General features: G+C 45.8%; 1 protein-coding gene and 1 long non-coding RNA gene across 2 annotated transcripts; one reads left to right on the top strand and one right to left on the bottom strand.

Moving 5' to 3' along the window:
- Nucleotides 1–849: 849 nt before the first annotated feature.
- LOC308486962 (coiled-coil domain-containing protein 166-like) lies at nucleotides 850–7,768 on the bottom strand. The gene is made up of 2 exons (XM_081024193.1): nucleotides 7,474–7,768; nucleotides 850–2,114 (listed from the first exon to the last, which is right to left on the bottom strand). Exon 2 carries the CDS (start codon nucleotides 2,084–2,086, stop codon nucleotides 1,073–1,075), a length of 1,014 nt encoding a protein of 337 aa, XP_080880319.1. The 5' UTR covers nucleotides 2,087–2,114; nucleotides 7,474–7,768; the 3' UTR covers nucleotides 850–1,072.
- Nucleotides 7,769–7,924: 156 nt separating this feature from the next.
- Nucleotides 7,925–8,876, top strand: LOC308486963. Its single transcript, XR_013991415.1, has 2 exons — nucleotides 7,925–8,235; nucleotides 8,437–8,876. It is a non-coding gene; the product is annotated as an uncharacterized lncRNA (long non-coding RNA).
- Nucleotides 8,877–13,154: the final 4,278 nt, after the last annotated feature.

Below are 13,154 nucleotides of genomic sequence, written 5' to 3'. Positions count from 1 at the left end.
TCATTCTTGCCTGGAGCATCCTTCCTTGCATGTGACTAGTGGGTGGGAGTGACCTTCCCAGACCTGGGAAAAGGCCAAGGCATGCTGCCACTCACTCTCTTTTCCATCTTCCTTTCGTCCTGCGAACTTCCTGATTCACCTGGACTGGACTGCTTCCAGCCAGAAGTCTCCCAGGTCATCTCCCATATGGGGTAAAACTCTACATGTTTTTAACTTTAAGCCTAAAGCCTGCCTTCAGGGATCACACTCTGCTCTGCCTGATCATTCATAAAACTACTTTATGTTACTTATGAATAAGACTGTTGTGTCTTTATTCTTTTAGGAGGGATCAAAGGGCTCTTACCAGGAGTAATAGAATATATCTTAATCTGGGCAAGCCAGATTGAATTGTTTATTGTCTTAAGAGGCTCACATGAGTCTGCAACCAGCTTTCTGCTGCGTAAGAAGGAGAATGCACTCTGCTGTATAAAGAAACTTGCTAGCGTGAGCCAATGCTCAGGGGAGAAGGGACTAACAATACCTGCAGTGTCACAGGTTCCCCACCCCTTCCACTAATGTAAGTTTGTGCTACTAATGCACTTAACCACAAAGACTCCCTGGCCATTGCCCAGAGAAGGCAGCAGCCTGTGTTGCCCAATGTTTTGCAGTTTCTGCCTCCTGAAGTGGGCAAGGGCTATTGCCTGAGGGCTGGTGGGTGGCAGCAGGCTGCCACGAAAGCCTATGAGAGGGTGCAGGTGTTGCTGTTGACTGTGAGGCCGATGGGCTTGCCTGGAAGTAAGCAGAGGCGCAGCAGCCCCTTCCTCCCGCTTGACTAGAGACCCCTTAAGAGGACAGGAAGCTGTCCAGCACTGATGCGCATCCACACACATCATTTTAATTGGGGGGGGGGGGTTGGTCCATGTTTCCTGCCGCCTCTGATACGAAGCGAAGAGCAGAGCGCATGAGCTGCTGCAGTCTCCAATCCCCAAACAGCTTGTTGCTGTCTCTGAGTCAGGATTTCTGCCTCCGCATTTAGAAGTCTACTCTCAGGCCTTCTCACCTCTGCTCACATGCCTGGAAACCGCTCGCTCTCTTAAGACTGCTGGCTGCTTGTGGGCATCGCTTGCTGCTTGCTGCTGCTCTTGGAGCTCCAGAGTGGTGGCAAACTTTTGCCAGCTGCTGCCTGAGCATCCCTCTTTGCAGATCCTTGAGCGCTCGCGCCCCGAGAGGATTTTTGTGCACTCTTGGGAGGCTGGCTACTGGGAGTGGGGCCAGTCTTCTGAGCCCCCTGTTGCTGTAGCCAGCGGCGCATGTGCGCCAGGCCCCGCCCATACTGGAGCTCCCGCAGGAGCTGCTCCTTCTGCTCTCTCAGCTGCTGCCGGAAGGCTTTCAGGCCTTTAGCTCGCTGGATGAGGCCGAGGAGCTCGTTGCGCAGCCGCCTGTTCTCCTCCTTCACTCGGTTGGTGTGGTGGATGAGGCTGCGCACGGCTTCCTTCTCGGCCTTCTTGGCCAGGGCCTGGACCTTCTGCTCTGCCTGCACCTCGTACTCCGCCTTCTGGTGCAGGTACTTGCTCTTGAGCAAGCGCATTTCCTCCGAGTGCTGGATCTTCATGGCCAGCAGCTCCTTCTCCAGCTCCCGGATGCGGATGAGCTGCTCGGACTGCAGCTCCTTGAAGGGCTTGAGCTCCTCAACCTCCTTGGTCATGAGGGAGAACTTGGTCTCCATCTCAATCAGCTGGCTCCTCATCTCTGTCTCCTTGTCCGTGTACTGGGAGGTCAGCTCCTCCTTCTGCTTCAGGACACTGGTGAGGTCAAAGAGGTTCTGCTCGTTGAGGGTGGTGATGGCGTCCTGGCACCGGGCAGCGCGCCTGTTCAGGTAGTTCAGGTAGGCCTTGCTGTTCTGCCGGATCTCCTGCGCTTCCTTGTCCAGGAACTCGTTTCTGCTCTGGAACTGGTCCACCCATTGCGTGTAGGTGTGGATGTGCTCCGCCAGGATGAGGGACTCCTTCTTCAGGGACTGCTCTTGCTCTGTCAAGAGCGGCCCAGTCGTGCTCTGGCTCTTGGCGATGCTCTTCCGAGCTTTGGACTTGGTCTTCTTTGTCGCCATGCTGTGGCAGGGGCTGCCCTCTGAGGCACTGACAAAAGAGAAATGCAGTGGGATTTTATTTTAAATGTTTTGGTACCACGTTCTGAGGTACTGAAGTCCTCAGTCAATTTTCTAAAAGCAGCAACATACAAACAGTCAGTTTCAATATAAACGGAACTTTTATGACCCATCATTTGAACTGTTGATGATATTTTGGATCTGCGCTGAACCAGCACCATTACCCATGTGTCATGGACTGGTTGGACACAAAGGAATAGTGGGAGGAACCAGTTGGGGAACCACCAAGGGAAGAAGGCTCAGAGTCGGCGGCTTGGTGGTGAGATGACAATGAGCGGTCAGAGGGTGAAGAGGGAGCAGACTGGGAGGAGGTGGCAGAAGCAGAAGAGGTGCCGGGGTTTAGTGAGCGGGGGGGGAGGGGTCTGTGGCAGAGGGAAGTCTGGAATCAGAATCAGAAGCGTAAGCAGGAGAGTGGGCTGAGGCAGGCCAAGAGGCAGAGATGAGTCAGGCTGGTGAAGAAACACAAGTGTCTTCCACACACACACACCCTGCTGTGACAAGCTTTCCTCCTCCCTAGTCTCCCAGGATCAGGAGAGGCATGAAGCAAGAGGAGTATAGGCAGAAACGCAGGTGCCGTCTCAGATTGCTTGGGAAGGACTTGGCAGAGGAAGGCCCTTAGCTGTGGGAAGGTGGGGACTTTCAGGCTCCACAACTGCCTCATAAGGATCAGACCTACCAAGGAAGACTTGCTGTGCTCTTTAGGCTTGGTCCTCTTGTGCAGATCCTTTTTTTTCTAATCAAGAGTTAACTTCACCTGCTCCGTGTGATTTACTGCTTGCTGGCTCCCTCCTGACATCACATGAGAATGGACAGAAGCATTTGAGGCATGTATAAAAAGAGTTGGAGAGAGAGGGAACAGGGTGCCCCCCCCCCCCGGAGCTCTCCCTGAGCAAGGGGCTGTTTGCCAGATACGGGGCTGGAGGGGGGAGCTCCTCCATAGCGCCCAGTCCATTTTTTTTAAGAATAATTTTTTATTAACCGACCAATCACATCACATCAAACCAAATTACATAAATTCCAAATTACACAGCCGAATTTTAAATTTTTGTTGGGGGTACCCATATTTCAAGTTCCAAAGGGATCCAATCAATTTCTTGCTTCTTACTGCTGTTTTAATGTCCACAAATCTAACCTTATGATGTTCACAGTACTATCCAGTCCTTTCTTATTATTTTTCCACATCTCTTGTTGTTATTTTCATATATTTTTCCTTTCTCTTTGTGACCTCTGATAGTCTCCGCAAGCTGGTTAGAACAGTTTGTAATCCTGCATGGATATTATTTTTTTTATCCAGTAGCCATACCCAGACGTTTTCCATATAACATCACTTCCATACATCAAAACAGTCTTAGCGTCATTAATCTTCACCAATCTGCCTCCTTTCTCAAAACCTCTGAGGAGATTCACTAGGAATGCAGTCTGAAAACAAGTCCGTTCTTCCTCCCGGCTGTAAATCCTTTGGCAAGATGGCGACTCCAAATTAATTGCTGCGCCATTCCCAAAAGCTCTTATTGCTTCTCGGTCTCCATAAAGCATACTTTTGGTTAAAGTTTATCTCCACACAGACCTTAATCATCCTGCTTGGGTCAGTTCAACCGACGGTTCTAATGAGGAGGGGTTCTTGTAAATCACATAGAAGGAAAGTAAAAAAAGTCGTCCCCCCCCCCATTCAGCCCCGTTGTCAACACACCCAGCCTTTGGTGTATCTTCATCGTAAAATATTCCTGTTTCTCCAGCCCGTCGTCTTCTTTCGCAGAGGTCACTTAAATTAGCAGACTTCACTCCCCTTCTTCACTTGAAATATGTGCATTTGCTTCTTTTGTAATTAATTATTCCAAATTGCTGCAACTAGTGCGCGATCAGAGACAGCGTCCAGGAGAGCCGAGGTCCACACGGGGGCATTCTGCCTAGGGCCCTCACCCCCTTCTTTCGAATTAGGGGGTGATTTATGGGCACAGCAGGCAAGGGCAGTGTTCCCCATTTCCTTGGGGCAACAAGGGAGGCTGCCTACTCCCATAACAGCCTCTTAATTACCCCGTGTGGGTCGGAGAGATGGTATTCATAGAATCATAGAATCATAGAGTTGGAAGAGACCATATTGTCGGCCATCTTCCAATGCGCCCCCTAGTGGGCCCCCATAGCGCCCAGTCCATAAGGATGTAGTCAGCATATCTCTTTCTTGAGCACTTGAAAAATGCAGCTATGCCAGAATGCATGATCTGAGAGATTTTGTTTGGGCATCTCAGAAGCTAGCTCAGAACCTGATTAGTGCTTTGTGCTGAAGCTTCTTCAATTAATTGGGTTTTCACTGTGCATTATATTAATTTTAAATTTATTAAAATACAATGAAGAAGGGATGGGGCAAAAGGTAAATGCCATCTATTGAGTTTTTTGGACTGAGAAGCTAAGGGATTTCCCTGTTGTTTCTCAGGCTGTGACATCCTTAATTATATCAAAAGACACTTTCACCAGTGGTCATTGTGAGGATCTTGGTTCTTGGCTTTTGTGAGTATAAGAAACTGCTAATCCATCTAAGACAATTTCCCAGATGTTGCCTTTCAGCACACAAACACCTGAAGACTCCCTTTTATGCTGGACTCCCTTTTCAGACAGAAATCTTTCAAAGTTATTAGAGGTAAATTCACCTCCTCTTTTTGATTGCACTCCAGTTATCTTTGCATCATATTTTGCTTCCACCCAGTTTACAAAATTCTCAAACCTCTATTTAGCTTCTCCTTTAACAAATAAATGAACCCAAAATGCAAGAAATTGTCAACAATTGTAGGATTAAATTTAACTCCTCACAGAGTTTCCTGGAATGGATCTGCTTAATCTATATGCAGAAGTTCTAGAACTCGCTTAGGATTTCTTTCACATTTTGTGTTAATTGGAGCTGTTGTTGATCTACACTCCCTCAGCAGTTACAGAGTCTACATTTACCTTGTCGGCAGAGAAACACCATTTTTTCCTCTGTAAATTTCTTTCTCTATCTGTAGATTTGTAATCCAAATGTTTCCTGAGGCAATTTCTTTTAAGGTGATTTTCTGATCCACAGTTGTAGCACCTACAAATTCCATAAACTTTCAACATGTTGTCACTCTTTCTTTCTTCTACATTCACTTCTTTATCTTGGCTTGTTGAAACAGCTCTCTGCCATCTTTCCTTGCTCCTGTCTTCTTTCCCATTCATATAGTTGCTGCCTGCTGTTTTTCTCACCTGCAAATTCTTTAAAGTAGTCCAAACTTCTTTTGCAGTTAACAGCCCTCTAACAGTCAGTAATTGGCTGTCTTCCAGATCAATAATTATTGTGACTCTTGCTCTCTCCTCTCTGTGAAGCCATTCAGGAGAAGGTAAAGGTAAAATGGTAAAGGACCCCTAGACGGTTAAGTCCAGTCAAAGGCGATTATGGGGTTGCGGCACTCATCTCGCTTTCAAGCTGAGGAAGCCGGCATTTGTCCACAGACAGCTTTCCAGGTCATGTGGCCAGCAGGACTAAACTGCTTCTGGTGCAACGGGACACCGTGACAGAAACCCGAGCGCATGGAAACACTGTTTACTTTCCTGCTGGAGTGGTACCTATTTATCTACTTGCACTTTTTTGGGGTGTGCTTTTGAACTGCTAGGTTGGCAGAAGCTAGGACAGAGCAATGGGAGCTCACCCCGTTAAGTGAATTTGAACCGCCGACCTTCTGATCAGCAAGCCCAAGAGGCTCAGTGGTTTAGACCGCAGCGCCACCCACTCCCTTCTCAGGAGAAGAAGGGTCTGAAGGTGGTCATTAATACAGGGTCCCATAAACCTTCTCTCCAGAGCAGCATCTCCATTTTGACACACCAACTGGCATAATTCTTTTCTGTTAGTTTCTCCATACTCAGAGACACAGACATTGTGAAACTTGCTTGCTCCCTTCCTGCAGTTAAACTTCCTGCAGCTTCCACAACCACTTAGCCACATAGGATTCACAGACCCCCGTTTGCCCCCTGAGTTATCTGCAAAATCTTCCTTGACTGTGATGAGTTCAGATTGCTGGTTTCCAAAGTGTGGGATTGACTTCAAGAATTCGCTTGTTGCTCTCTAGCGCCACCTGCTGGCCACACCGGGCCCATAACCTTTGTTGGTTGTGCTGAAGTAACCACTTCTCACAGAGGCTGAGGAAGATGAGTTCTTAATTCAGAGGTAGCATTTAGATGAGCAAACAGGCAACCAGTCTAATGTAAGGATTCAATACAAAGTCTCTCTCTCTCTCTCTCACACACACACACACACACAAGAGGGTGCAGTCTTTTAAGTACAAGAAAATGGTGCAGTTGTTACAGGAGTCCAAGGTTGCTTTTCTGTCCCTTTGTTCTCCTGGTAGCAGAGGATGCTTCCTAGCAGAAAGTTCTCCAGCTGTAATCCCCCTGCTGCAGGTCCTTGACAAAATGCTTGACATTCACACCATCTCCTCAACCTCCGACAAACTCCGCATTCTCCTCTCAGACCCAACTGTACACCTCTGCTAGCTTGCACACGCAGTTCCCTTTTAAGGAGACTGTTCACGAGACTCACAAGACTCAAGACAGTGACTCAGAAGCTGGACTTTAGTTCTAGTCACCTGTTTCACAGCTGTCGCAGTTAACTCCTTCATGTAATTTCATGTAAATACACAATTGTAACACATATATCAACAATGACTTTTTGAGCAACCTTTTTGGAGACGCACTATAGCTCAGTGGTAGACTGCCTGCTTTGCATGTGGAAAGAGAAAGAAAGAAAGAAAGAAAGAAAGAAAGAAAGAAAGAAAGAAAGAAAGATGGAACCCAGGTTCCATCCCTGACATCTCACCTAGCAGTTGGTGAGAAAGACCCTTCTCTGCCTGAGGTTTGGGAAAGCTGGTGCTAGGCTCAAAAACAGGCTATTCTGGGCTGGATGAACCTGACCTGGTCCAAAGCCTTGGACAAGTCACCAAACAGGTGCCAAACAATGATGGCACTTGTCACACAAATCCAAGCAGACTTTAGGCTTGTTCTGAGGCAGCAGGTCCCCTCCCCCCCTGCGGACTGAGAAATACAGGTAGCAATTTGACAGAGTCACCCATATCCCTCGCATCTTTAGTGCCTGGCCACTATGTCTTGTCTTAACACTGCAAGGACTAACAATGAGATTGTGGTCTGAAGATAAGTAAGAATATACCTATCCTGCCCTGTGCTGAGGTGCAAAGGAGCTCTGCTTCAATGCGTTTCTGTTTGTACCATTTCTGAAGCTGGGACAGGGGTGGGCAGCCACCAAGCAGCTGGGAGAGACTCTGAGGCTGAGAGGGTGGCAGGGGCTGAAGGAGTGGGTCTTTCCTCACCTTTCCTCCAAGCAATGGGTGCTGGTGGTGCTGGCAGTGGGGACACGTACGGAGAACGGAGGTTTCTGTTAATATGGGCCCTGCTAGCCCTGAGGAACCATCATCATCAGCAATCCTGAGCAAAGAGCAGAGCAGCCGCCATGAATGGCAAGCTCAATTCTGGGCCACTTTGTAGAAATGTCTTGGACATTTTTGCCCCATCGGAGTGTCAGTCATGTGAGACTTTGGCCTGTTGGATGATGAACCCTCCTGAAAAGCTTAAAGGCAAAAAAGACACCAAAGAGAAGAACTCTGGTATCACAATGGAGGTAGAATCCCCACATTGTTGAAAATGGAAGGTGTCCAAAGAACAGAAGACCATCAGAATCATGTGCTCAAGAGAAGAGCAACTGCGTCACAATGGAGGTGGAATCACCACAGTGTTGAAAACAGAAGGTGTCCAAGGAGGAATAGAGGAACCCTGCTGTTCTAGGCCAAAGCCCCCCCCCCCAGCCCTGACCACTTTGTCCACGCAGGCATAATTTGGAACACTTCTACAAAGCTGCATAATTCTTCAAGATGGGAGACCATCTTCTTGCAAGTCCCGGACGACCTGCTCCCTGCCCAGGGGTGTCCTTAAGGCTTTGTTAATTTGGCCCCCGCCAAGGGTGCTGGCCTGGGGGAAGCAAAAATCACATTGCTGCTTGGCCCCCCTGGGTTGCTGGTGGGCCGAGGGCCGTGGGAGAGCAGAGGTGATCTTACTGGAACTTGAAGACTGGGCAGGTGAGGGGCTTACTTCTGAGTAAATGGGCCCAGGAGTAGGCTGGGAAGCTGAACTGCCCAGCTCTTCCCAAACCCCTTGATTCCCATCCACCTTTGCCATGTGAAATGTTTTAACAATGACTTTGTAGCAAGGGCATCTCTTTCCCTCTCCCCTCCGCCAAATCTCCCCTCCGGCTCCTATTTCACCTTTTCCGTTTTCAGACATGGTCAAAGGAAGAGAGAGAAGAACAGGAAGCACTTTATGTTCCTTTTAAACAGAGGCTGGATGACCTTCTGCCATGGAGACTTGAGGCAAACAGGAGAACATAAAGAATGTACAGGACTTGTTGGTGTGCAAGAGATAGTGGTGGAGGAGAGGAAAACCGAGACAGACAAAGAAAGCTGTTTTGTTGATGAAAGAAATAAGTGCCTTGTGGGTGGAGAAGATGGGGCACGATCATAAATGGTGGGCTTCAAAGGGAGAGAGATGAATGCATAGCAAGAAACTTCAGGGTCTCTAATAACTGATGTGAGGAAGAATTGGGAAAAGTGCAGAAATAAGGGCTATAATATTAAGATCTGATAGAATCCTGGGAAAGAATTGAACTTGATGAGAAATGGACAGTTCTGGACTTCTAATGAGAATAAAAAATTAAGAACTACTTTTGGACTTTTTGACAGAAAAAGATGAATCTGTGGTGTCTGAGAAGAATTGTGTTTGGCAGACTGTTGCGTTGATAAATAACGGCAGACAAAGAGATGTTTGTTTCAGAGCTTGCGTGTGATTGAGCCAGATGAGATCAGAGAGTGTGCGTCTCTGTGTGTGTGGCCCCACAACTTCTCTCTTTTATTCAAAGTTAAAAAGCATGGCCACGATATGCTTGCGGCTCATTGGTTAAAAGTAAACAAAGAAACTGAATTCTTATTGGATTACATATATGTAAGGCGGGCTTACATAGGTTCATCAATCTTTGGTACATGAAAGAAAATATGCAAGAGCTGCACTTAGACAGGTATATAAGCTCTTAATCCACTTATGACTAAAACTGATTATAATATGACTAAGGCAATTACTGATATTATGATCATATATAAACTCACATAATTAATTATACATTGAGGATTAACATATCATTGTGAACTTAACGTGAACTAAAATAAAAAAGTGGTATGCAAGGAATGGAATGTAGGGATTTGTGTGCCAGGGACAGGCTTACGCCTTGTGCGTGAAGGAGAGAAGCGTGTCTGATTATAAAAAGCTAGAAATAGTTCCCAGAATGCAAGAGGAAAGAGAACCAATGTTTTTCTATACTGGCACATAAGAATAACATGTCTACATCTCCTCCTTTCTTTTCTTCTTTGCGAGATAAGGCAACTGGGTGAATAAAGCAACAATACTTCCGGATTAGTGGTTTGCCAACAAATGCCGGAAATAATACTGCTAGGGTTGACGGGGCAAAAGTACTTCAAGATTAGTGGTTTGCCAACGAATCTCAAAATAATCCTACCCACATCTCCCCTTTTTGTTTTTAATTTTCTTACCGCTGGCGTTGCCATTTCGCATAATAGGCTGCAAGAAGTGCACTAGGTGGTTGAGGAGGAGAAAAAAGGCGTGAAAAAAGACTTGTAAGGCTAGGAATGCATTGGAGAAAACAACAAAACAATATTAATATACATACAATAATAATGGCATAATAAAAAAGACTACGAAGCCAATTGAGATTAGGGAGCCATGCAGTGGACCATAAGGAAAAGGAGTCCCAGAGACCAGAAAATCCGACATCCTTTTTTATGTGGTGAGTAAGATTTTGCAAATGAGAAATTTGTCTTTGAACGGCCTTAGAATTGTCAGTGATGTTGAAACAGCACATGTCTTCGACCTGTTCGCAACCATAATGATGAAGCATGAGTAGGTAGTCAATAGCATTTGTAAAAGTCCATAGTGGAGTTTTGTAAAAGTCCATTATGTAATTCACTCTGTTCTTTATTCAAAAGGTGAAGGGCTTGAGAAGTAAAGTTCAGGGTTTTTGCTACATAACAAGCTAAAGAATTAATATTTGCGCTATTACGTACAGCCAAGCCAGGAACACCTAGGAGAGAAACAACTAAAGAGACGTATTCAGACCTACTAGAAGAGAGACAAAAGCATCACAATCATTAGTCAATTCAATATTGTGACGATAAAATGATGGACAAACGGCTTAAACAACAAGGTGTGCCATGGCTGATGTTTGCTGGAATGTGATTAAACGTATAGCCAGGACACGACCTGAAGATTTCCAGTTGAGGGGAAGTGCAAGCTTACTCATTAATTTGAATGGTAGCTTGTAACTGTTGTAATAAATCTCTTCCCCACAAGTTGAGATGGATTTTGAGCACACAGGGCTGAATATATGCAATGGTTTCAGAGCTATCAGGCAGAGAAACAGGCAGCCACTGTGCGCTTTTGCAAGAAGTCTGGTTGCCTCCCACGCCCCACACTTCAGGAGAAGATTCAAGGGGCCATGTGGGATCCCAAAATTTACTTGAAATGACAGAAACATCCGCGCCAGTGTCTATCAGACCCTCTAATAGTTTTCCATTAATTTTATACTTACGAAGGAGTTTTTCTCTTCCAATACGTTGGGTTACAGCTAGAAGCTGTGGGGAAAAAGATGAAGAGAGCTTGTGCAGATTAGTATCAATAGCAGAAACAGTACCAGGTGGAGAAGGCAGCATCACCAATTGTGCCCAAGATTCACCTTTTGTTAACTGCATGGGCATATGGCTCCAAAATTGGACCATGATTGTGCCCACATAGTCAGGAGGTAGGACACCTGGGATGATCTGTATGCCTTGTTTTGCGGCAGAAAATGTAGGTAAAATTAAACCTGTGAGGTTATAAGGAAGTGGACCTGCCATTTGGCTGGCCATGATTATGATTTCACCAGGTAATGCAGTGCTTTTGGTCTCTTGATTAATCAAATCAATAGCAAATTCAAAAGGCACATTTTTAGAAACTTTTGCAGCAGCAGAAACTAAAGGCTGACAACTCTCTATTCTTTGGGGCCCGAGAGTCTGGGCCCAATGAAGTTTCCCTGAGACCTACATTGATTTGCCCAATGATAGCCTTTCCCACATTTTGGGCATTTTTTGGAAGGTCTAGCCTTAGAGGCAGCACCATCCTTGTGTGCCCCCCCACCAGGGGCTCTGCATTGCTTGGCAAAATGGCCTGGGCGTTTACAATTGAAGCAATTACCTGTTGGTTTGACGGAAGCCTGAATTGCAGTAGCAAGCAATGACATAGCATGTGACTGACTTCCTATTTCCGAACACGATTGTATCATATCTGCAAGACTAAATTTTGAACGGCATGTGACAGATTGTAACACTTTCTGACAGTCCGTGTTCGCATTTTGAAATGCCAACTTTTTCAACAACTCATCCTGAGCTACTTCATTGTCTATTTGTCTAGAGATAGATTCTTTCAATCTATCTACAAATTGATGATATGGTTCTGAATGCTGTTGTTTAACATTTACAAAGGAACTCAGAGGCTGTCCTGTAACAGGAATTTTGCGGAATGCACGCTGCACGCAAGTTGCAGTGCGCTGAAAGTGTGAAGGTGACAACAGGGCTTGGGCAGCCAAAGTATCAAATGGTGCAGAACCAAAAAGTTGACTGGCTGTATGCATTGGATCTGCTAAAGCTATGGCAGCATGTTTGAATTCATTTTCAAATACAACAAATTGTGCTGGAGATAGCATCATGCGCATCAAATCTCTCCAGTCAAAAGCTGTCATCGTATAAGATGAAGCAATTCCCTCTAACATTCCCATAACATAAGAAGATTTCAGACCTGAATCAGAAATGGCTTTTCTAAAATCTTTCATTACAGCATAAGGCAACTTTTCGTGGTAAACCTGCAACTGATTTCCTCCAGGGACATTTTGATAAGTGAGGGGAAAAATTAATGGCATTTCACCAGCCCACGCAGATTTTTCGTCCAAGGAAAGAAGCCCATTCTGCTTAGCTTGTAACAGCCCTGCACGGACAGCTCCGTACTGAGGTATCATACAAGCATGCTCAGAAGGGAGGGGGGAGGGAAGAGAAGCATGCTGATTCACAGCTTGTACAGAGACAGACTGAGAAGCAGGCACAGTGGGGGAATGAAGGGGGGTAGGTGAAATCTGAGACGGAGCAACTGCAAGAGGAGGGGGATTTTTGCTGGGTGATGAAAGAGACAAAGGAGGCAGAATCTGTGGGTATGGTGGGGGGGGGGTTTCTGCAGTTACCAGTAATGGAGAAACTGAGGGAGAAAACAGTTCTAATTTTGCTATTGCATTTGCGCATTTTTGCCATGTGAGTAGGCAGTTAATTGGAGCCCTTGGCTCAGAGAAAAGAGTTTTCCCTATCTTCTCCCATGTGCTAATTTGTAATGATCCTTCGTCTGAATAAAAGGGGCATTGATATTTAATTTCCAGTAATAGCTGTTCAATCTCTTTTAAAGAAATTTGAACTTTGTCTACAGTCTGTTTTACGAGCGAGTAAAGTTCTTTTGCATGAGCCATTTGCACCTTGCTTAAATCCCCTCCCATACTAACGAAATAAGCGCTTGAGACTGCTTAGCAACTCTTTAATGTGATATAGCTAGGTGTTTTCCTGTAGTGTATGCTTCAAATAATTTGAATGATTATAATATATATAATTGGCAGATGGAGAATTAGAAGCCCCTCTTTCTTCTTCTTCTTGGGGGGCCCAAGTGGGAGGGAGGGATAGAAAGGATCTTGGGGGCGGGAGAAGAAACAGAAGCTTCCAGGTGAAAGCAGGGAGGGTCCACCATTCTGTGTATGGATAAAGACAGGATGTAATTGTGACAGATGGCTTTTGTATTCCCTTTCTTGCCTTTCTATCTCTTGATTTTTTTCCTCTTATCATTTTAGTTCTTTTCATTTCTTTTC

Source organism: Podarcis pityusensis (assembly GCF_964106645.2).
Source record: "Podarcis pityusensis genome assembly, chromosome: 10".
Classification (NCBI taxonomy): domain Eukaryota; kingdom Metazoa; phylum Chordata; class Lepidosauria; order Squamata; family Lacertidae; genus Podarcis; species Podarcis pityusensis.
Note: the sequence above shows the minus strand (reverse complement) of the source record. Positions and strands in the feature narration are given on the sequence as shown.